This window comes from Lepus europaeus, chromosome 7 (genome assembly GCF_033115175.1).
Source record: "Lepus europaeus isolate LE1 chromosome 7, mLepTim1.pri, whole genome shotgun sequence".
Taxonomy (NCBI): domain Eukaryota; kingdom Metazoa; phylum Chordata; class Mammalia; order Lagomorpha; family Leporidae; genus Lepus; species Lepus europaeus.
The window spans coordinates 78467785-78492902 of NC_084833.1; the positions used below are offsets into that span (position 1 = coordinate 78467785).

At 38.0% G+C, this 25118-nt stretch overlaps 1 protein-coding gene across 3 annotated transcripts in view; it reads right to left on the bottom strand.

Moving 5' to 3' along the window:
• The window catches only part of NOX4 (NADPH oxidase 4), a 184771-nt gene extending 178532 nt beyond the window's left edge, over positions 1-6239 (bottom strand). For 2 of the 3 annotated variants that reach the window (XM_062198298.1, XM_062198297.1), the window contains exons 1-2: positions 6135-6239; positions 5418-5513 (exon numbers count right to left, since the gene is read on the bottom strand). In XM_062198298.1, coding sequence (XP_062054282.1) covers positions 5418-5513; positions 6135-6191 — 153 coding nt within the window. In that variant the 5' untranslated portion in view covers positions 6192-6239. Of the gene's footprint in view, positions 1-5417; positions 5514-6134 lie in introns of those variants that run through there. The other variant, XM_062198299.1, reaches the window with a different exon arrangement.
• Positions 6240-25118: the final 18879 nt, after the last annotated feature.

Consider the following 25118-nt stretch of genomic DNA (forward strand, 5'->3'; position numbering starts at 1 on the left):
CAGCCCAGCGATGAAACAAACAGTGACTAAAATCCTAGGTCCATTTGTCCAGAGATCGCCAATCTTAAGAAATTCACATGACATCAGATTTCTGTCTCTGCAAAATGTTATGATATAACTCTTAGGACTCTTGAGAGGGTAAATTAGTTAATGTTTCTAAAGGATAATGATTGACCGAAGAAAAGTCATCACTGTTTTCACTAGGAAGTAAGGGAGAATTTCAATGCACACAACTTTCTTGCAAATAATTTAAGTATCTCAGTAAGAGCTTACAAATGTCTATGACCATCCCACATATATAAAAAGAGTATTTGTGAGAAGCCAAAAAAAAATTAAAATTTCACCATAGCACCATAAGAATAATCAGCTTGAAACTGAATAGTCTATAAACATATGCTAGTTTGGAGAGGAAAAAAGATACAGAACTAAGACACACTGAATCTGGTACCATAATACATTTTTCCTCAAATTTAATGATTATTAAAATGTCAAAAATTCATCTCAAAAATGTGTGAACATGAATATGAGGGCTTCCATAGAACTGCTTTTTTTAAATTATCAGTATATTTTAAAAAAAATTAGAAAACAAAATTTCTCAGGGTTGCTCAGAGCACTTTAGCATTTTCTGTTAGGGTACAAATCAACTACATTTTTCCCTATTCCTTGAAAGTAAATATTGATTTCATCTTAAGCAATCAATGAAGTCCTTTATTGAAAAGGTTGCTGTGTGGGTACAGAAGTTTAATGTTTGTTTACTTGTTTATTTTTTTTGTGTTTTGGCTTCTCTCAATAGACTTTCTTCCCCCCTCCCCTTAGCTAATTGTAAGATTCCAAAACTCACAGCATGTCCTAATTAAACATGTCTGAGAAGCGCACAAACTGATTAGTACATTAACTCAGGCATAAACCAGCCGTGACCATGCTGCCTCCCAGTGTGGATCACACCAGTCTGAAAAACAATAATCTTGATGAAACTCCTACTAAAACATAATAATCTCAACATTATTTTATCTCCCAACAATTCAAATCCTTATTTTCCCTGCCAGTTCTCATGTAATTTTTTGATACCTAATTTTGCTCTCAGAATAGTCACCAAGAAATAAAAAATGGAAATTCCAGTTCTAAATACCAACCACTCTTTCCTTTATTCTCTTAGCTCCTCACCTCATCAGTAAACTCAGAAGATGAGCAGATTTTTATGTCTCCACACAAAAAATTAAAGCCACAACTTCCCATCAGATAGCAAATCCTGTTTTGTAGAGGAGGACCAAGACTACTATCCTTCATGATGCATTTTTACTGGGTTGGTTGGTTGACTTACTGTTTGCTTTAAAGCAAAATGATGAATGCACATGGTCAGAAAAACAGGAGTGCATCCCCCCCACCCCACCCAGTATCTTTACTTGGACTTTCCAAAATGGTAGCCATTAGCCACAAATAGAGACTGAGTATGTGAAATGTGTCTGTAGTTACCAATGAACTGGATGTTTACATTTGTTAATCTTTTTCATTTAAATTTAAATTTTAAAACTAGTTCTCATTTGTTCTTAGAAAAATCTTTAAGCATGTTTAGAACAACTTAAGTATGCTAAACATACATTTTCTTTTGTAAATTTTATGAACTCTAAACACAGTTCAGGTATTTCTGATAAAAATAAAAAGATTAAATTGGAATGTATGAGACTATACAATACCTAACATATTTCAAACAATTTATGAAAATATAATTTAAAACATTTCATTAATGAGAACATCTAGCCTTGTGATTAAAATAACTGCATGCTACATTGGAGTACCTGTGTTCAATCCTGGTTCTGGCTCCTGACTTCAGCTTCTAGCTGTTGCAGACCGTGGGAACCTGTGGTGATGGCTCAAGTAATTGTGTTTCTGTCATTCCCTGGGAAAATCTGATTGTGTTTCTGGCTACCAGCCTTGTCCTAGACACAGCAAGCATTTAGGGAATGAATCAGCAGATGGCAGCTCTCTCTGCATATCTGCCTTTCTTTCTCTGTCTCTCTACCTCTCAATTAAATAAATACTTTAAAAATAAATATATCAATAATTGTTATTTATTGACTATGTCAAAATGATAATACTTTGGACATAATAGGATAAATACATGTTAAAACCATGGGTTTTTCGTTTGTTTTATGTGCTGCCAAGAAATCTTAAATTACACATGATTTGCATTATATTTCTATTTGACAAAACTAACAAAGAGTAACATTAGCCATTGGTATAAGTACCTGAGATGGGGCAGTGAGGTAGTGTAGAAAAACGGGGAAAGCAAAGTGTTCATAAAGGACTGGATTCAAATCCTCACTCTGATACCAACCGTCCAAAGGCACTTGAACAGGTCGTACAGCTGCCTCAGCCTATCATCTCATATATAAAATGGAGGAAATTTGGGTGATCATTTGGCATTATGGTTAAGACACTTCTTGGAACCCCTGCATTCCATATCAGAGTGCCAGAGTTCCAGCTCCAGCTCTGCTCCCGATTCCAGCTAATGTATTCTAGGAGTCAGCAGGTGATAGTTCAAGAGCCTGGATCACTGCTACCCACATGGAAAAATTGTACTGAATTATGGGCTCCTAATTTCAACCCAGCCCAGCCTCAGCTGTTTGCAGGCATTTGGGGAAAAAATCAGTGGATGAAAAATCCTTAACGACCTCTTTCCCAGTCTGCAGAAGCCCTTTTTGGTCCTATCCTTCCATTCATTTCAGGTTTTTTGTTTTGTTTTTTTCTTTATTCCTCTGCTCAATATTTATTGAGGCTGTGCTATATGATTATGTACCAGCAGTCTTAAACCTCATTAACCTGTCATTTTTTAAAATGTATTTATTTGAGAGGGAGGGAGGAAAGGTGAGAGAAGAGGAGGGAGGGAGGAAGGGAGAGGGAGAAAGAGAGACAGAGAGCTCTCATCTACTGATTCTCTCCTGAAATGCCCATAATGACCAAGGCTGGCTGGATGCTGGGAACTCGATCTAAGTTTCCCGTGTGGGTGACAGGAACCCAGTAACTTGAGTCATCATCACTGTCTCCCAGTGTCTGCAATTGCAGAAAGCTCAAGTCAGGAGCCAGAGTCAAGAATCAAATCCAAGTACTCCAAATAGAAAGTGGGCTTCTTACTCACTAGTCTAAATGGCTGTTCTCACCCTGTTATGTCATTTAAACAAAAGCACCAAAGTGGAATGGAAATAGACAGTTAAAACATATTTCCAAATGTTTTAAATATTTCAGTTATGTAAGTATACAAATGAGCCCTTCAAAAAAGTTCATGGAAAAAGAGTTAAAAAATAAATTTATTTTCATGCCAAATTTTTTAAATTATGCATTTTTCATATTACTCATTTTCCATTAAAGTTCTGAAGACCCCATTTGTGCATGGGTTTTAAGATGTTTTGCACCAAAACAAAATTTTCTTTAAATTTCATTTCCAGAAACTTTTTGAAGCTTCTGTGTATGTATCTAAAAATCTTAATCATATCTCACTTGTCATAAAAATAAATTTGAGTTGTTATTTAGCATCCAATTCTCTTGATTCCAACATAATTAGTTTTTTAAACGAAGTTGTTATTTTAACTTATACTATGTCACAGAGCTAAAATCCAAAGTTCAGTCATGGCTTTGCAAGTTATTGCAATAAGTTTCCAATTCTAAGATTTTATATTAACACAAATACCACTTGATCCAGAGCAAATTTTGCCATCCTAACTTTCAAGAGGTTTCTCCAAGTTCAAGTTATATAATAGGTCAGACCAAGTTCCCACTGAAATACTTCCTGTTCATTAACTCACACCCAAAGAATATCCCTTACACTGAATGTGCCTATTTGAAAAGCACAGCTTTCACAACAGTTTCGGGATGGTTGGATGAAAGGCTGACAGGAAGGAAGGAACAGAGGGAGGGGAAGGGGAAAGAAGAGAGAGGAGAGGAGCAAGGGGGGAGGGGAGGGGGAGGAAGGGGAGGGGGAGAGGGAGAAAATAGGAGAGGAGAGGGGAGGGGAGGAAGATTACCAATAAAGGAGCAGGTATTGTGACACTGTTAACCTGCCAGTTGGGATGCCCAAGTCCAATACTGGAGTGATGGTTACAGTCCTGGCTACTCTACTTCTTATCCAACTCCCTACTAACATGCCTGGGAAGCAGATGATGGCGCAAGTACATGAATCCCTGCCACTTGCGTGGGAGGCCCAGATGGTGTTCTAGGCTCCTGCTTTTGGCTTATCCCAGTCCTGGCTGTTGTGGTCATTTGAGGGAGTGAACCAATAGATGGAAAATCTCTTTCAACCTCTCTCTCTTTCCCCAGTCACTGTGACTCTGCCTTTCAAATAAAGAAATAAATCTTTTTTAAAAAGGAATTATCAATAAAATATTTGTCTTTAAGATTTTTCTCATAGATATCAAATCTCAAAAAATATAAATTATGTGAACAATAGATCAGGAAAATCACCCCTTTGTTGTATAAGATATTAATTAATTAATTCAGCTGCAATTTATTGAGGTTTTTCCATGTGCCAGTGAATAATTTAGGCGCTAAAGTTTAACGGTAAGTAAAGTCAGTATAGGTAAAGCATGAAACAGAGAAATGGTTCCACTGGATTCATCTGAACTAACTTTAAATAATCATTAAGCCTTGAAAAACAAAACAATGCATCTCCTCTTTAGAGCATGTTTTCATTACCAATGAGAAAGAAGGACAAAATCTGCTGTTGCAGGTGTCCTACAATTTTTGCAATGTTTTAGGTTGGTTGCTTGTTGCTTGGAAAAATGCAGTCTTCTCAAACAAAGTAAGATGCTCTCAGTTCACACTGTTTTTTGATAAGGGGTCAAATGGGAAAGAAGAAGTAGTTCAGAAAATAGAAAAAAATAAAGATATCAACATGAAACAAATCAAAGTTTTGCACAATATCATTCTCATATTAGACCAAAACACAGCCTCAGGCAAGCCACTGAAAAACACCCAGAAATGAATAACCCCTAGACACATACTTTGCAAGAACAGTCAGTGAAAGGAAACAGTGCAGAAATCTCTGGATAAGCTTAAGGGCAGGCTGAAAGCCTGGATAAGTGAAAACTAAAAGCTTGTCATCGGTCGTTCCTCCATGAAGCAAATCCTCAAAGCACTTTGCAGCTGGCAGAAGTAGCAACTTCTCTTGGGCACTAATGGCCTAGTCTGGCAGGTTCATTCATTTCACTTTAGCAGATACTACTTTTGGTTTTTAAAAGAGCCAGTCTTTTTAACTTGCACAAGTACAAATGATAAATTATGAAAACCTGACCATTTCAGAGGTCAACAAATGTTCTGAACATGCACGACAAAAATTTCTTGAATGACTGGAAGAACTGACCAAGTCTGGTGGCTAAGTCTGCAGCATTAAGTCCATTCCAACAGGTAACCCAAGTTCTACTTACGCCTAACATCTGGTGGAGGTAATGGTACTCTGGCCCTTGGTTATACAGCAGGAAGGTTTTCCAGAAAAGCAGACCATTCAGGGAAAGCCAGATGAGCTAAACCAATCAGACAAAGGGAGAGAGAAAAAATTAAAAACAAACATTACCTGATGAATGAAGACCACAAGTGTATTCCTTAGAGAACTTTAAATGGGACCTCAACTAGTAATTACAGAAAACATATGCAATAGACCAGCAGGGTGAAATCCAAGCAAAGGAAGACTAATCTGACCTTAGCTAACCCCTCCACCTGAGCTCAAGCGTCTGGGTTGCAAGTAGCTCTCCTAAGTGATCTGTAGATAGGCCCCTCGCAGCGCAAATTGAGGCTAAGAAATGAAGGGCATCACCATGGCCCAAGCAAAAGAGCAGCACTCAGGGAAAACTGCAAAGGGGACACATGTGTTTAAAGGCTTAAGAAAAAGCTGTGTTCACTTAGAGTGACTTCCCTTCCTCCACATCCGCTCCCACATCCCTGTGTAGAGAAATTCCCATGCACTTGGAGGAAACGAGCAATCATTATCTGCAGGTTTTAAGGGCGTCAAGTTTTGTTAGTTGAGAACATTCGAATTGCAGACAAAACTCCCCCTTTCAGCGTCCCACCGGTGCACGCTCAGGGAATGAATCAAAATCGAGGCAGGAGAGACAAAACGCCTACGGAGCCCCCGCGCGCCATCCTACCAGGCAGAGGTGTTTAACCCCTTCGTTGGCCAGCCAGCTTCTCCAGGACACATCCATGCCGTCGGCCCCGGTGCTGCGCTCCACGCCTGCACGCCGAGAAGGAGCGCGCGGCGGCGCAGGCAGCGGTTACAGTGCCGCGGCCTGCGGGGGCGGGGGCGGCGGGGACCCAGGGTCAAAGACTGAGTGGAAGTTCCGAGGCGCGGCGCCGAGCCAGCCCGGGCGGGCTCCGCGACCCGGCTCGACCCGCGCCGCGTCTGCCCTGGCCGGTCTGCGGCCCGACCTGGCGCCCGCAGCGCGCCCCGCGGCCGCTGCCCGGCTGTGCAGTGTGCGCCGCCGCGCCGGCCCTTTGTCTGGGGGCGAGCCCGTTGTTGTGGCTGCCGCCGCTCAGGATGTCCCGGGTGAGGAACTCGGAGGCGTCCCCGCAGTCTAGCCCGGCCTGCCCTGCTCCCAACCACCCGCAGAGGTGTGCAGCCTGACTCGCAGAGCTGCGGAGAATGGGGACCCCCCACCCCCCGCCCCCTCAGTGTCACACACACAACTACTTCTTATGGACTGATGGATTCCCGGCCCCCGCAAAAAAAGTTTAACTCACAGGCTTTTTATGGAAATTTGAGCCGGAAATGGCCTTTTGTGTACTAGCGTCCCCCCTCCTGACGCCCACTCTGAGTGACTGGTCCCACCCCCAAGCTCACGTCCCCCGCCCCCAACCCTTACCTAAAGCCTCCCACCGCCGCCCCCTTCTTGATCCGCCTGCCCCACCCCATCAGGTACTGAGGTAAAGCCTTTCAGGCATAGCTGAACGAGTGCCCAGCGGGTTAACGGTTAAAGCTGACGTAATTCGCAGGGGCTTTAGGAAAGCTCAGATTCACTCTATTTAGGAATTCAGAGTCTGATTAGTTATAGGATTCCTCTCAAACTTGTACTGGAGGCCCAATGAAGGATCAGAACTGAGGAACTGACCCGGGTTACCAATCACACAGGCAAGGAAGAGGGCAAAAATAAAGCATTTAAGTGGCTGAATGTCTGATGCAAAATAAATATTAAATAATATTAATAAATATTAAATCAATATTTAATTTAACAGCTAATACTTGACATAAAAGTATTGACATAAAATACTTGACATAAAATAGCCTCATCTCATGCCTTTCAAGCCATTTTTTAACTGCATTTTTCAACACTGGCCTTAGAATCTAATTGAATCTAAAATTTCTTTAGAAAATCATTATGCCCTTTTATATGCAATAGATTTATCTCGATTAATTTAGTGAACTGATTAATGATTATAACCTTCAGCTTGAAAATTCATCGAAGCTATGTCAAATCCCAATTAGATTTCATGCAGTTCTCTAATAGTCCATCATTTATTTATTTGAAAGTCAGAGTTACAGAGAGGCAGAGAGAGAGAGAGAGGTTTTCCATCCACTGGTTCATTCCCTAAATGTCTGCAATGGCCAGAGCTGGGCCAATCCAAAGCCAGGATCCGGGTCTCCCACAAGGGTGCAGGGGCCCAAAGACTGGGCCATCTTCTAACTGCTTTCCCAGGCTCATTAGCAGGGAGCTGGATTGGAGGTGGCACAGCTGGGACTCGAACCGGCACCCACATAGGATGCCAACACTGCAGGCCGGGGATATAACCCACCGCAGCACAGCACCAGCCACCATCATTTATTTTTGATATATGATTTTTCTGTTTCATGAGCAAATCCTGGAAACTGCCCCATATCTCTCTAGAGTTGTGGAGCATATTATTTATAAATAATACCATATTCCTATAAACCATGCAATACCTCAATGAGTAGGAAAAGAACGCGTGGAGAATCTAGGGATTGTTAACTATGGGAAAAGATCAAATTCTAGGGCATATCAGTACTCCTGGGGCTTTGATTTCAAAGCTGGGGGCTTTGGCTGGCAAAATGGGTGGATTACTGCCCTGAGTAGAGAAGAGTGAAGCAATTGAAGAATAGCAGAATAAAAAGACAATTTTTTGAAATTCAGCTACTTCCAATGCAATAACAAAAAAAGAGGACAAAAATAATGGGTCCAAGGGTGACTGACTCAGTGGTTAAGGTGCTGCTGGGACACTTGCATCCCAAATCAGAGTGCCTGAGTTCAAGTGCATGCTCTGCTTCTGACTCTAGGTTCCTGCTAATGTGCCTCCTGGGAGGCAGCAGCTGATGGCCCAAGTACTTGGGTCCCTGCCACCCACTTAGAAGACCTATAATAAGTTCCAGACTCCTGGCTTTAGCTTAGCCCAGACCCACCTGTTGCCAGCATTTGAGAAGTGAACCAGCCAAAGATCTCTCTGTGTGTGTCTCTTTTTTTCCTTCTATTCCTTTCAGGTAAACAAAAATAAATTTTAAAATTTTTATATAATGGATGCAGCTCTAAATTATGTACCTACTAAGTGTCAGTCACTGTCCTTGGTACTTAATATTATGCAAAATCTCCCTAAATTCTTATAGCAATTCTCCCTGTGCATGTTAGGAGCACCTCCACTCTAAAGACAGGAAACTAAAACTAACAGAAATGAAGAAACTTGCCTGAGGTGGCAAAGAAGGTTTATTTACGTTCAGCTGCTCATAATCCAGTTCTTTTTGAAAGCCTTTTGTAAAATGACACAATACAGTATAAATGTCACTTTTTATACCAAATCACTATTACTTCATAGTTCTGTGAAAGGGGCCCAGATCTATTTATGTTGACTTAAAACAGTTCTTCAAGCCATCCTCAAGGGACAGAACTATTGTCTGGGTTACGAAGAGCTCTCATTAATGAGGTTCTTTGCAATATAATTTTCTGTAACCCAGATTGTTTTATACAAGAGTTTATTGTCTTTCCCAAACTAAGAAAGTAATGTAATGAGCAGAGAGTTCTGTAGCTATCTCAGTATTTCATATAGTAAAAAGCGTAGTTTTGCTAGGAAAAGAATTTACAGGAAAAACTCATATGACATTTTTGGTTTTGGCTGAAATAATGCAAAATTTGTGTTTTTGAAATTTGTGATTCAACACTGATTATCATGTGCTAATTATACACTCTGGCAGTTAGAGATGTTCTTGACCTATTATTTATTGCTTAACACAGAAATGCCTATGGAAAAACTGACAAAAGTTTGCCCCTCCATCCTACTTTATTACTACACGCAGCACAGAGGCATATCTTCCCATGAAGCATTTCCTAGTCCACTTCCCTACCATACACACACAGACTCATCCTGGAAGTGTGCCCTCTTCACTGTGTTCATAACAATTTGTGCAAGTGATCATGACCACACTTTCCACACATTTAGTTCTAGAATATGATGTGCTTAAGTCTCCCAATAAATTAGACTTCTTATTCAATTTTTATTGCTGAACGGGTCACAAAGCTTGACACATAGTGGGGATTTAGGCAAAGTTTATGCAATGAATAAATAGTGGTTAAGTACATCATCCTTCTTGCTGTACTCTTCTCAAATTCCAGTTTCTTACTTGTAACTGTCCCATAGTGTAAGAAGAGTTTCTGCCTAACTTGGTAATCAGCTCCCAGAACAGAATTAACTGGGCAAAAACCCCTTGATATAGGTGTCACTTACCCAGAGATCAGACCATATGCATTTGAAATAAGTGTGCACATGTATTAGTTTCCTGAGGCTGCAGTAACACATTACCACAGACTTTGTGATTGAAAAAAAAAAAAACAAAAACAAAAAACAGGACTTTATTGCCTCACAATTCTAACAGCCAAAAATCTAGCATCAGTTTCTCCTTCCAATCAAAAACAAGGTGTTGACAGGACCATAATCCTTGTGCCTTTTCCATATTCTGGTAGTTACTGGCATCCGTGACTTGGAATGTGTAACCCCAATCTCTGTCTCATAGTCATTTGCCTTCTCTTCTGTTTGAATTTGAGTAAACTCATCTCTGCTTCTCTCTTATAAAGACGTTTGTCTGATTGAACTGCATAAGATTTCCTGATCATTGTAACTTGATTGCATTTACCATTTTTGTTATCCATATCTGAGAGACTTGCAATAAAACATAAAATGAAAAGAGCCTGTGTATTTTTCTTCAGAACATAAAAGAGGAAACTGGGAAAACTCTATCCCAAGATGCAGCGTAACTGGTAGAATGTGTGAAACAATCCCAGAAGTCTGACTGACAAGGACATTAAAGAGAAAAGGAAACCACACCATGTACCCAAGGCCCTTGACAAGACAGAGGGGTCCACTAGGGAGCCACTGAGAAGTGGTCCAAGTACTTAGCATTCACAAGTCTGGGGACAAGGTCCAGACAGTGACTCATGGTCATTTCCATACAAAACAAGTGTAAACCATCATCTGATTCAGTTATTTAGGAATGTCTACCGTTCACTCACATGGCTTGGCCAGCTCCCTAAAAATACTGAGGAAGTTGAAGAGGTTCTTATGCCCTCAAGGACCAGATGCTCTTTGTTGGAAAACAAAACTTACAAATGTGAAGGCAATTTAAGACCTCCAGAATGAAGATGTTCAGGAAAGCTTATTGACAAAAACTGAAGAATAATGAATTTTGTTAAGAGTTGACCTACATAAAGCATTTTTCCAAATTTCTGGATTTTGTAGGCTAATAAAATTTCAAAAATAAGTAAATGGTGACCATTTTGCAATGAATAAATATACACAATTTTTATATATCATTGATATCTCAGTAAAGTCTTTTAAAAAAGAAAAAAGCTATCCAAGTATTAGCTTCAATAGGGCAATTTCTAAATGCAAAAAAAATAACATTTACCACTATGTTCACTAATGATAATTAATATTTCACAATCAATGATTTTAAGAAATAATAACTATCTTCAACTCCCATAGAAACTAGCTACATATTCTCATTTCATAGCAGATGTCCTATTGTATTTCATTTTTTTTAACCCTCAGATCCCTTCTGTAAGATGGGTAGGACCATTCCTTATCTGAATTTTATAGAAGAAGAAGAGACACATAAACAGTAACTAACTCTCCCAAGGCAACTGTGGTATTAAGAAGTATATTTCTGGGATCAAGTATCCCCATTTCCTCTGCAATATGTAGCCATTGTTGAACCAGGACATGTAAATGTCCAGAGTTCTAATGCTTTAGACACCAAGTGCAGCTGTCATTGGCAACACTCCATAATCATCCCAGATGTTAGAGATTCAGCAGTTGCCCTTCATACTGCAAATACTGTGCACACTTCGAAAAAACTGTGGTCTATTGTCTGTGCCATCAATTGTCCTTCTTCTTGTTCAGCATTTCTTGAGTACAGCCACTAACAAAAAAAAATTCCTGGATGTTTGTAGAATTTTATTGTTCCTTAGGTTTTAAACAGGAAAACAAAAATCAAACAGATAAAAATTTTTGACACCTACTTCCAAGTTTCTGCTTGCATCCTCAAACAGTTCTGAAATGTTAAGGAAATAAATTGGCCTTCTAGAGTTATTTTTCTCTGAAGGAAGGAGAGAACTTCCACTCTGTTTATGGTCTCATCTAAATACTGACAGAGTTTGTGGATTCAAAAGGCTTCTATAGCCTAGGCAGCTCATGTCAAGGGCCTGGGTGATCATTGATGTCATACATAGGAGTGTTAATTGTTTACAACAGGAGTCACTATGCACTTACTCCCCATGCAGGATCTCTGTCCCCAAAGAGTTGTATTATAATTATGTCTAAGTGCTCACAAAAGATGTATCATTCTTGGGTAATTCTTTAAAGTTAATTAATTTTTCCTTTAAAAAAAGTGACATTAACTTCAAGATGAAGTGACTTTGAACAGTCCTTATCTGGACTGTTGAGGAACAGGGTTTTTTTGTTTGTTTTCGTGCAAATTGTTGAATTTCTTAGTATAGAGTTGGCCTTCTGTGTATAGAAGTTAATTGAAAGTGTTAATTGAAAATGAATCTTCATGGAGAATGAGACTGGGATTGGGAGAGGGAGTAGGAATTGGGGTAGGAGTGTGCGTGGGAGGGTGAGTATACTGGGGAGAATCACTATATTCCTAAAGTTGTACTTATGAAAGGCATGTAGTTTGTATTCCTTAAATAAAAGGTTTCTTCGATTTAAAAAAAAAAATGGCCATCTGCTCTAGTCTCACTAGACTTCCTGAGAAGATGAAAATCTTCAGCCCAAGTGATTAGAATTTATATTAAATGCTGAATTTTAGAGTCATGCCAAAATCGGAATTGAAGAGTCTAGGGAAAATGGTGTAACTTCCACATTATTAGAAAGGAAACTGAATGTCTGGCCAGTTAAGCATCTCATACTGGAATTCCAGTTTGAATCCCTGCTGCTCTGCTTCTGATGCAGCTTCCTGCTGTCCCTGGGAACACAACAGAAGATGGCCCAAGTACTTGGTGCTCTGCCACCCACACAAGAAATCCAGGTGGAGTTCCAGGCTCCTGGCTTCAGCCTTGCCCAGCCCTGACTGCTGCAGCCATTTAGAGAGTGGACAAGAGATTGGAAGATTTCTTTTCTCTCTCTTACTCTGCAATTCAAATAAAAATAAATAAAATAAATATTTTAAAAAGAAAGAAAGAAAGAAAGAAACATTGAAACCCCTTTCTGTTTCTTGAGCTTACCAAGCTCCCTCATGCCACTGGGCCTTTGTGCAGGACAATAACATTTTATGAATTTTTAACCTTATTTGATTAATGTCTGCCATGAACTCCCTAACATCAAGCAACATGTCTGCTTTTTATTATTTTGCATTGATATTTTCCTTCCTGCCCTGATATGATATCCTGTGCTGCTGTAATTATTTCTGTTCCCCAAATACATCTTGTTTTCTCACATCTCCACCCATGTGTACTGCTGTTTGTGTTTCATTACATTCGGTGATGCCTATTCAGTTTCTAAACGCAGAACAGGTATGCTTTCTTCCCAGAAGCTCACAAGGATACGCCACAGCTGGATCAGGACTCTGTTCTGTGTGAGTTTGTGGCCAATGTTTATTGCTCTCTCACAACTGTGCCTCCTCTGGCTTTCCATAGTCCCTTTTTAAAACTTCATACTCAAGTCCCATCTCTAATCTTCGGTGGCCTGAACTACAAGTCTATAGTCACAGGCATGTTCTGTAGTAGTTTTTCTAAGGTAGACAATGCCCATGAGGAAAATTATATTCTCACTTAAAAACTTTCTTACCCTTTGGTCTGAAAGGGAGGTTTTTTCTACTTACTGTTTACTTCGCTGATGGCGAAGTAAATCTAGTTATGAGATTATTATTTAAGCTCTTATTTTGGCTATGCTACTACAGAAAAATGTTAGCCATATCTTTTATAAGGTCTAAAGATTAAATTGTGTGTCCCACAGATTCCTTCATAGTAGAATTAGTTTCCTACCTTGAGGAGAATAGAGAAATGAAAGAACAAGTTGGGCTTAGAATAGAGAAATGAGGGAGCAAATCCTAGATCGCTTGCTGACGATAGCAATATTACATGAATACTTAGCAAACAGTTTCAACCATTAAATAACAACTTAAGAAAACATTTACCAGAAGGTCCAATGCCTTCTATAAATTTTAAGAATTATGTATTTGAAAACACCTCTTAAATATCTAACCACCAATGGCTCTACTCCCAACCTGTGTGTACTGTTGGTCCTCTTCCCCACTTAATGCTGTATAATTGTTCAGACCTAGTTAATGCCACTCTTAGGATCATTGGTTACTATCCTCACTCTGTCTTTTATGACCTTGTCTAAATATGATCAGAGTCGGCGAACTTGGAAGGCTTCCATAGCCTTGCAACTCATGACGAGAGCCTAGGGTGGTTACTGGTGCCATAAATTAGAGTGTCAATTTGTTAGGTCAACAACAGGAGTCACTGTGCACTTGCTCCTCATGTGGGATCTCTGTCCTTAATGTGCTGTACATTTTGATTTGATGCTATAACTAATACTCAAAAAGTATGTTTCACTTTGTGTTTCTATGTGGGTGCAAACTGTTGAAATCTTTACTTAATATATACTAAATTGATCTTCTGTATATAAAGAGAATTGAAAATGAATATTGATGTGAATGGAAGGGGAGAGGAAGCGGGAGAGGGGAGGGTTGCAGGTGGGAGGGAAGTTATGTGAGGGGGAAGCCATTGTAATCCACAAGCTGTACATTGGAAATTTATATTCATTAAATAAAAGTTAAAAAAAAACTTCATACTCGCTCTATCACACCATATTTGTTGACACATTTTCTAGAATTTTTTTACAACTAGACTATTGAGTAACTTAAGAGCAGAAATTTTTCTCCATTATCTTGTAGTTGGCACAAAGTAAGTACTCAAAATATGTTTAATGAATAAATGAATGAATAAATGAGGGAATGAATGTCTAGCATAAAATAATAGTTCAGGTCATTTTCACAATGAGAACACAGCACTCACCAAATCTTACTCTCTTGCCCAGAATGTGGCAAAGGTTTTAGGTTAAAACCCATTGGAGATCAAGTTCAGGAACAATAAATAGGAAAAAATTAAATACATAACTTTTATCTGCATCCTAAAGTATGTCCCATGGAATTTAGCCTTCAACCAAACTTTCTTCCGTACACTTTAAGAATTTGAGGCTGGCAAATTTAAAAATACTTTGTTTCAATTTCCATTCTCAAAGCTGGCTCCCTCTTATTCTTCTTGGCATATCAGTTTAATTGTTTCTACTATGAATGTATATTGCACTGTATAATACATACTAGTTTATCTGTGTCCTGTCCTGGTAATGAGACTGCTCGAGGGCAATGAAAATGTACAATTCATTTGTGTAATCCCAGGGCCTCACAGAGTACCTGGCTGCTACTCTAGTCAGTGAGTATTTGCTAAACAGGTGCCTAAGTACCTGTCTCATTCCATCCTGAGATGGAGACACTAGGCTACACTGAGATAATGATTATAGGCATTACATTCTATTGAACAGGTACATGGTATACACTGTAATGTCTGTACTTCATATGCTATATGTGTCATATTTCATTACTATTGCTTCTGAAAATCCATCTCTCTAAACAACATACTCAATCATGTGAAAGCCAGCATATCAGGAGTATTCAATATCTTTGAAAAACCATTGTGTAGGATCAAATATTTAAAAGAAATGTGATTTTGCATTTTAAGATTCTTTATTCCTATTCTACTGAAGTTTCTGATTAAAGTTCCATCAGTTCTTTACCTCTTTTCATTTACACTCCTACAAAAGATAGCACAGTGCCTCCACTGGATATTCATAGTTCTTTGTGGAAATTTGCATTTGCTCAACTGTTATACTATGGTGCAAGTATTTGCTACCAACCTGTCTTCGCCATCTCAATGGAATTTCTCTGGAGTAGCATGGAACCTGCCAATCTTCCATCTTTCTGCTCTTTTCCCTTTTAATAATAAAACACCATGAGTTGCAGTTGCATAAAAGCTACCCACCTAGAAATTTCTTGCCCTGTCCTACCTTTTGAACAGGGCATAGATATTGACTATGTCTGCAAACGGAATGTGAGCAGAAAAGATGCAGATATCTCTCTTACAAAGAAAATTGCTTACGCTCCATTTTCCTTTTCCCCCTTAATTAGGGGCTGGAAATATGCTTCAAGCATGATTGGAAGAACAACACTCCAAATGATAATGAAGAAATCAGATATTACAACTCTAGATGACATTGTGGATGAGTAATAGCTACGCACCTGTATGGTCTTTTCTTAATTGTTATGAAGAGAAAGAAATAAAATTATGCTTTATCCCATGCACTAGGTTTTAGTTATAGCTGCTTCACTTATTCTCTTTATTATAGAAATAGTTTCCCAGAAGTGAGGTACTGCCAGAATACACAGCATTAGTTAAACACATAACATGACAGGCAGAGAGGACCACACTGCAGGCTACAAAGTTATTTCCCCAGATATGCCATTCCAAGATATACACAACTTGAAAATGTATCCCATCATTGCTGAGCTTGTTGCTCCAGAGGAACATAGGATGAAAAAATATGTCAAAGCTTTGGTGTATGTTAGCTGCTCCATGGAACTTTCAGAAAAATGCTATAAAAGGAGATAATTAGACACAGAAATGGCCCACTTGCAAATACAGATGGAAGGGAACACAGCTCTGCCTAGGACCTGCAGTTTAATGGATTGGAATCTTATTAATTTTGCACTGTGGATGGTGTAGCAGCTAATTATTTTCATAGCGCAAAGGGCATGATACAAGCATACCCCTCAGAGCCACCCAGGGAAAAGGGCCACTAGTTTCAGATGACATTAAGGTAGCTGATGTTAAGTTTAGAAAAGACAGGTAAGTGGAGAAGTGAAGACAATCAACAAAAAGGAAGGGTGTAGTAGCTTTACAGAGTTTGCCCAAAACATGTCTATCTGTGGTCACTCCAAATGGAATTAACTGGAAGGATTTAGACAAAAACACCACAAAGATTTGGAGAGAATTTTAATACCATGGAAACCACAAGCCTGGTGTATAAGGGCTTATATTGTTAGATCAATAACCCATCCTCCAACTCTGCACCAAGAAGAACATACACCCCAGGGTCCCTATCTGATATGGCTGGTGAACAAGGAGGTACCTCCCAAACAAATAAGTCAAAGCTGCAGGGGATGATAGACAAAGGAAACACAAGATGAGAACAGAATAAGAGTTTGGTAAACCCAAAGAACTAACCCCACCAGCAGGATGGAGATTACTCACAGCCTCTGTCCAGGAGAAGTTAAAATTTACTATCAGCCAAACACTGTTGTGTACTTTCTGTTAAAATATGCTCCTGATTGAATGTTTTGTTGGCATTATCCTGTTCCTACTCCATTCTCGATCGGGGATAGGCCTGTGACTTGTATTTAGCTGACACTCAGTCACGGGGATACATTTCCAGCCTGATAGAGAAGATGACATTTCACTGCAGTCCTGGATTTTTCAGCTACAACAATAACTGCATGGGATTTTAGATGAGCTCCATGCAAGAAGAATATATTTGGGAAGGAAGCTGAGAGTTGTTAGAAGGGCAAACTGACAGAAACTGAGAGGAGCCCATGGTTATTTCATTATCCTCTAGTCCAAATAATAATAGAATCTTTGGAATTTTATCTGAGCATAAAACTGCCTTGCTAGCTACTGCATTTCCTAGCCTACCTTATAGGTAGGAGACAGCATACTACTATGTTCTGATCATCAGATATAATAGAAGTAATGAGTTAAATCTTTCACTCACGTCCATTAAAGTGGCCATCACTTATATTTCATTCTGTCTCTTCCCATGGAACTGGAACAAAATTGTGCTCACAAACTATCTTTGATCAGGAGAAAGAAATAATACGTTAGGAGATAGTTGAGCAACCTGATAAGATAAATTGGGTCCTTGGGTGACCTCCTGAAACAAACAAAAAATCCTTACCAGCCAGGATTAGATGAATTCCTACACAGAAGATAAAAAAAATCCTTGGTGAATCCACTAACTTTGGGAGTTTTATACTATTATTACTTAGTCTATGCACTAAATATTATAATTGGATTATGACATTATGGATTGGTAACGGAAGTATATTTTTAGTAGTGAGAAACATGTTAACATTCTTAAATGTTTCCAAAACATCTTAGCTTATTGATAAGTTAAGGGCTATATCTTAATCTTATTTTTCCGCACTCTTTTCCAATTGTCATATAAAGTAACCAATCCATGTTTTAAAATCAATTAGTCAAATAATTCCCAAAATATTCACTTAATTAATTCTGCCTCCTGTACCTATCCTGTATCTAGCTATGTGCTTTCTCATTAAGATTTTAATTGAATTATTACACAAAATATCTTTTTTATATTAATGAACATACATTTGATCTGTATTTATCCTGGTAAACTCTTTAAGATTTACTTATTGTTTTGAAACTCAGAGATATATATAGATATAGATACACACACACACACACACAGAGGAAGAAAGAGAGAGAGAGCTATCTTCCATCTGCTGGCTCACTTCTCACATGGACACAACAGGAAGTCTGGACCAGGCAGAAGCATGGAGCCAAGATGGATGCCATTACATGGATGGCAGGAACCCCGGCAGTTGGGCCATCACCTGCTGCTTTCCCAGACATGTTAGTAGGACACTGGATCCAAAATGAAGCAGTTGGGCCTTGAACTGGTACTCCAACATGGAATGTCATGATAGCAAGCAGCTATCCTGTTCTGGAAAGTGCTAATCATTTATTTTAACAGAAATTTTAAAACAATCGCCATAGACTATGTTTTTGGTAAATGTGGGGTGCCATTTGTAAGAAGATTTTTAAATTCCTTTTTATATATTTTGAGACCTGTAGCCATACTTTCAGTGGCAAATTCCATAGTGCACTGCTGTTCTCACCAATATTATGAAGTTACATGGAAATAAGTCCTTAGATAAGCCCTCTTGCACACTTGAAAAACAAATAATCCAATTCTATTTATGATAATTATTAGAGTAACATTAGTCATTAATAAAGTTTCTAGCAGAATATAAACAAGCAATATGCATAAATAACATGAAGATAATGTATGTGCACCACAGCATTCAACACAATAGAAGAAAAAGCTGTCATTAATTTCCCTGATTATCAATTTGCATTTCTTCTTTTCAGCTCATTAGGACTGGATATGGGATATTTTTTTTCTTAGTAACTGAAAAACTGGATTGTGAAATTGAAAATGCCATCTTCAAGATTCAGTCTGATACATTGCAAAGGATTAGACCCAAAGACCTGGGTCCCACTGATTCCTGACTTTGCTACTGATTTTTAAATTAACTTTGGACAACTATCTTTATCTTTCTAAATTTTTAATTTTGAATTTATAGGATTTATAAAACGGGCTAGATGTTGACTAAGGTATTTTCTAGTTCTAGAATTTTGTCTTTCTCTAAACTTGCTAGCCCATCACATAGCATTAAAATCTTCCCCAACCTATATTAATTGAATAGCACACTTTGTATTAGACATCATGCCAGATCAAAGTTGAGATAAATGGTTACCGTGAACATGATCCCTATATTTGTGGAACTTAGAATAACATGGAAAGATAGAGACTACATTAGTAATTACAACACTAAATAATCAAGTACATTTCTGGGAGCTGCTGCCACATAGGGTGGAAAATGCTTAAGCTTAAGCTGAGACTTGACAGACACTAACCATGCAAAGAGGAATGGTAGCACGGGAACATTCAAAAAGAGGAAACTGCATGAACAAATTTCCTGAGGTGGAAGAGAGTTCTTGATCCTATCAATTTGCTGAAAGCAAGCCAGTGTTATTGCAATGTGGAGAACATGGCACAGCATGAGACTGTAAGTACAGCATGGTCAGTTCATTTGGAACTTTATTATCAAATATAGTATGACTTTTTGCACTATGTACAAAGATATATGTGAAAAAAGAGAAGAGTTTTAAATAAATATTCAACATTACCAGTCTTCCTCTTAAAACATTACTATACAATGGAAGTAGCAATTTTCAGTGGAAGAGAACAGTTCTGAAGCTGTTGCTGCAGATAGATAAGAGATGATAGTGGTTTTTACAGAGTTGTTGCAGATTCCAAGGAAGTAAATAGATGAGTAATTTATATACTTGGAAGCTGGAATGTCTGAAAATTGTGATTAATTTGGATATTCGTGTTTCAGAAGTCTGATGTATCAAGGATGACTCCATAGTCAACGGTTGGTCTATGTCCCATCATAAATTACATGTTGAGATATTTATAAATAGAACATCAGATTTTGAAATAAAAATAATTAAGAGATATATTTCACTATACATTTAAGCAAAGCTTATTACAATCTTTAAGCATTGCTAATTTCAGATAATTTTGTGCATTTTAAAGGGGACAATTTGATTTTAGACAATTCCAGATGTTAGGAAATCCTTCTACTCTGGGAAGATAATAAGATCTCCTAATTATATACTCATATAGCATTTTAATTTTTTATTAGATAATCTTCTTAGAACTGTGCCTATAAATTACATGAAATCGTTCATTTTATATTAATAAAAAGAACAAAGAAAATATCATTAATGTTTTTCTTCTTTGTTGACATAAAACACAATGTGAGTACTGGACCTACATGGGGGAAAGACAAAATCACTGGCTGTGTGAAGACTGTACTCAAATGATACAGGTAACTGTTAAGTAAGTAAATAAATAAATATATAATTAGAAACAGTGTAAGTCATAATTTAAAAAAGTACTTGATAGAGGAAATTACAAGGGAACTATATAAATTTAAAAAATACTTATTTCTAACTATCTGAAAGAGCAAAAGAGTGTGACAGAAAGAGACAGAGAGAGATCTTCCATCCTCTGGTTCACTCCCCAAATGCCCTCAACATCCAGGGTTGATCCAGGTGAAGCCAGATCTGAGAATTCAATCGTAGTCTCCCATGTGCATAGCAGGGGTCCAATCACTTGAACCTGCTTCCCAGGATTCATTAACAGGAACCTAGGTCTGAAGTACAGGATCCAGGTCTCAACCTTGCACTTGGACATTAAGCACCATCCTAATCCAGTATGCTGCAACACTCACCCCAGAGGAATATAATTTTAATGAGAATGTGAGGATTAGGAAAAGTCTAGGGATTAGACTTTAGGGAAAGCTGGGATCTAGAAAAGCAGAATTTACTTGGGTGCAAAATCAAGTTAAGAGTATTCCACAAAAAAGGAGCAGCAAGGGTAAGGTTTCTGAGGTTTAGCATGCAAGGATGGCTAAAGTGCCATCCCTGAGGGAACAGCTGAGGGAAGTTGTCAGGGAACAGTGAGCATGTTATGGTCTTTGATAGGAGTGTGATGTTAGGGAAATATAGGGATCCTGATGATTGACATCACTTTTCCAAAACAGGAACACTATTAGTAATCAACACAAAAACTACAGTAATATTATTCAGTCTTTTTCTTCCAGATAAAGTTAATATGAGGAATAAATTTAACCTTCCTCCTAAATTAACATTAAAAAAGACAAAAATATTTGATGCAGACTTTCATGACAATGAACATGAAGGGCAAAAAGATAGTGATGCCTGAAAAACAAACAATGAGTGATTGTTCCAGCTACTATCTTGAGATTCTTTAGGTTGAGACAGTATGTGCATTTATATCACTGGCATAAGTATAGGTACTGGCAATGGAAGTGAATAAAGATTGCAGAAATAGATCCACACATACACAAAAACCCATTCATGGAAAATACTCAGTTAATTATAGCCCTATTAGCAGCTTTTAAACATTTGGATAACCATATGCAAAGAAGAAAAAACAGGAAGGAAAGGAGGAAGGGAGGAAGGAAGTAAGGGAGGAAGGAAAGAAGGGAGGAAGGGAAAAAGGGAGGAAGGAATAAAGGAGAAAAAGTTTCAAACATATCTTGCACCATACGTAAATACTAATTGAAAAATGCATAAGAAACCTAAATACAACACCAACAACTATAAAACTTCTAAAAGTAAATATATGAGAAAGATTTTGTGACCTTGGGATAGTTAAAATCTTCTTAAATATAACACCAAAAACATGTTTGTAAAAGGAAAAATTGATAGATTAGAATTCTCTAAAATATAAAACTTCTATTATTTAAAAGACACTCTTCAAAGAATGAAATAGTAGCCACATACTTTAAAATATGCATAATTTTATATATGATAATAGCTTATATCCAAAATCAATAAAAGATTCTTGAAACTTAAGCAAAAACAAAAACAAAAAAACAACAAACAATGGAAAACCTACAGATACTTCACCAAAGAATATATATGCATGACAAATAGTCAAAAACACTGGAAAAAATGCCAAACACCACTGATTATTAAGAAAAGTAATGTAAAATTGTAGAATATCACTACATAATTATCAGAATGGCCAAAATTAAAAAGATTTTTTGATGGTGAAAGAAATTGTGAGAAAAATCGTGGTATATCAATGAAATGGAATATCATTCATCAATAAAAAGGAATGCACTCTTGATATGTACTACAACATATTTGAATGTCAAAATAATTATTCTGGGTGAAATAAATCAGCAACAGAAAAGTACACATGTGTGATCCAATTTTCACAAATATTCAGAGAATAAAAACTGTGTTTTACATTAATAGAAAGTAGATCAATGATTGTCTGTGGATGGGAGGGGCTGAGATAGCATGGAAAAGTAAAGGAGAGACTACAGAGGAGACAGAGGAATCCTTTCATAGGAATTGGTGCATTCATGATCCTGATTGTGGTGATGCTTTCATTAGGGTATCGATATGTCAAAATCTACCCAGTTATAGCTTTTAAATAAAATATGAATTTATTCTTTTTTTTTTTTTTTAATTTCAGGCAGAGTGGATAGTAAGAGAGAGACAGAGAGAAAGGTTTTCCTTTTTGCCGTTGGTTCACCCTCCAATGGCCGCTGCGGCCGGCGCATCTCGCTGATCTGAAGCCAGGAGCCAGGTGCTTCTCCTGGTCTCCCATGTGGGTGCAGGGCCCAAGCACTTGGGCCATCCTCCACTGCCTTCCCGGGCCATAGCAGAGAGCTGGCCTGGAAGAGGGGCAACCGGGACAGAATCCAGTGCCCCAACCGGGACTAGAACCTGGTGTGCCGGCGCTGCAAGGCGGAGGATTAGCCTGTTAAGCCACGGCACCGGCCATGAATTTATTCTGTCATCTATACCTCAATAAAGTTATTTGTGTGGGTGGACATTGTGGCATAGCCTATTAAGCTGTCATTTGGGATACCCACATCTTATATCAGAGTGCCTGGGATTGAGTACTGGCTCCAAATCTGACCTATTTTCCTGTTAATGCACCTGGAGGGCTGATTACTTGGATTCCTACTATGTATATGAGAGACTCAGATGGAGTTCCTGGCTCCTGGTTTCATTCTGGCCCAGCCCTGGCTATTGCAAGCATTTGAGAAGTGACCCAGCATATGCAAGATTCTCTCTCTCTCTCTCTGTCTCTCTCTGTCTCTCTCTCCCTTCCCCACTGCCCCATCTCTCCCTCTCTCTTTCTCTCCTCCCTTTTCTTTCTGCCATTCTGCCTTTTAAATAAATAAATAAATGTTTAAAAATAAATAAAATTATGTGTGGGTTTGTGTATGTGTATATGAGAGATCTTCAAAAATTTCATAGAAAATACATACTATGAAAAAACTATACATGAATTTCAAATATTTTGAACAAAAATAAACCTACTATTCATCCTATTTTTCTGCAAGCTTTTTAAAATACCCTCATAAATATACATATATAATATACAGAGTATATAATGTTTAATAATACATATTACAAATAATACATAACATATACTGCTAAATATAATGTATTACATATATACATACAAACATATATAATATACATTGCAATATATATGAGGTAACTTTGAACAGTTCATGGAAGATAGAATAAAAAGACAATGTACATTATCCATGAGCATTTAAAGAAGTGTCATACAAATATATTAAAGAAGATTAAAACTATGAAACACACATATGAATACTATGTGTGTATTTCCTAAAAGTTATCCTTAAATCTCTCCCCTCCTGGCATTTGGTATTGCAAATGGATGAGAGCATCTCAATTTAGAATGTCTCTTAAGTAATATTCTGCTATATTATAATTATTCTTATTTACTCTTTTTTAAATCTTGATTTATTTATTTAAAAAGCAGAGTTACTGAGAGGCAGAGGCAGAGAGAAAGAGAGAGATCTTCCATCCACTAGTTTGCTTCCAAAATGGCCGCAATGGCTGGAGCTGTGCCAATCCTAAACCAGGAGCCAGGAGCTTCCTCCAGGTTTACCAGGTGGGCGCAGGGGCCCAAGGACTTGGGCCATCTTCCACTGCTTTCCCAGGACATAGCAGAGAGTTGGATCTGAAGTGGAGCAGCCAGATCTCAAACCAGAGCACATAGAGGATGCTGGCACTGCAGACGCGGCTTTACCTGCTACGCCACTGTGCTGGCCCCTTCATTTACTCATTTATCCATCTCTTACTTTCTCCAGTGCTCAGCTTGGTACTTCACACATGGTAAATATTCATAGTTGAGTTCAGACAAGGAAGGCATCCAGAGGGAATTGCTTTATTTACCTTCACAGAAAGCAGAGATAGCACTTTAAAAACAAAAATAACTTCTTAGAAGAATCACAGTTTAATTCAAAGGTCAGAGCAACCCAAACAAATTTGAAGTAAAATCCAAATAGTTTAACATTCTCTTCTAGATAAATGAATTAAAACTTTGTATCTGCCTTCATAGTTTATATAGAAGGAGATTTATTTATATACTAAACATTCATTCATGTAGAATATATACAACCAAGATCAAATAAACATGCTTTCAAAAGTAGTACAAGGGTACTTCAAGAAGTTCATGAATGCATATTATGAAAACAATCAGACATGAATTGCTAGAAATTTTTGCACCAAAATAAACCTGTCTTTTAATTCAATTTCCCATGCACTTTTTGAAGTAGTCTTATGCAATTCAAAAACTATTGGTTTGCAAATAAACCTTCTCCTGACCCCAAAGATCACATTAGATATAACAATCTTAATACCATACTGTTTTATAGACTTCCTAATCCAAACCTTCCTTATGTAGAAAAACAGTTATCCTCAGCAGTGACTTTCAGAAGGTCCCATGTTTCAAATGTCTGCACCACAGATATTATACTTCCTCTAAACAAACTGGCTAAGAAGTGCTGCTCTATGGCTTCCCTGGGGGTAGACAGCATATTTCAGAAGTCACTTTTTCATAGAGCTTGCCAATACACTTGATGGCACTTTTGATGATCAGTACCTCTGAATTTCTTTTCCTTTAGTCCCTCTCAGATTACCCATGTTTAGGAAAAAAGGTAGAAAGATGATTGATAGCTAGGTAGGTAGGTAGATAGACAGATAGATGAGAGATAGCTAGAATGTGCCCAGGATTCAGCCAGATTCTAATCACTTGAATAAGACATTTGATAAATGACATGTCATTGAGTCTCATACTTGGCCAGAGATTGCCCAAACTGGACATCCCTTTTGGGA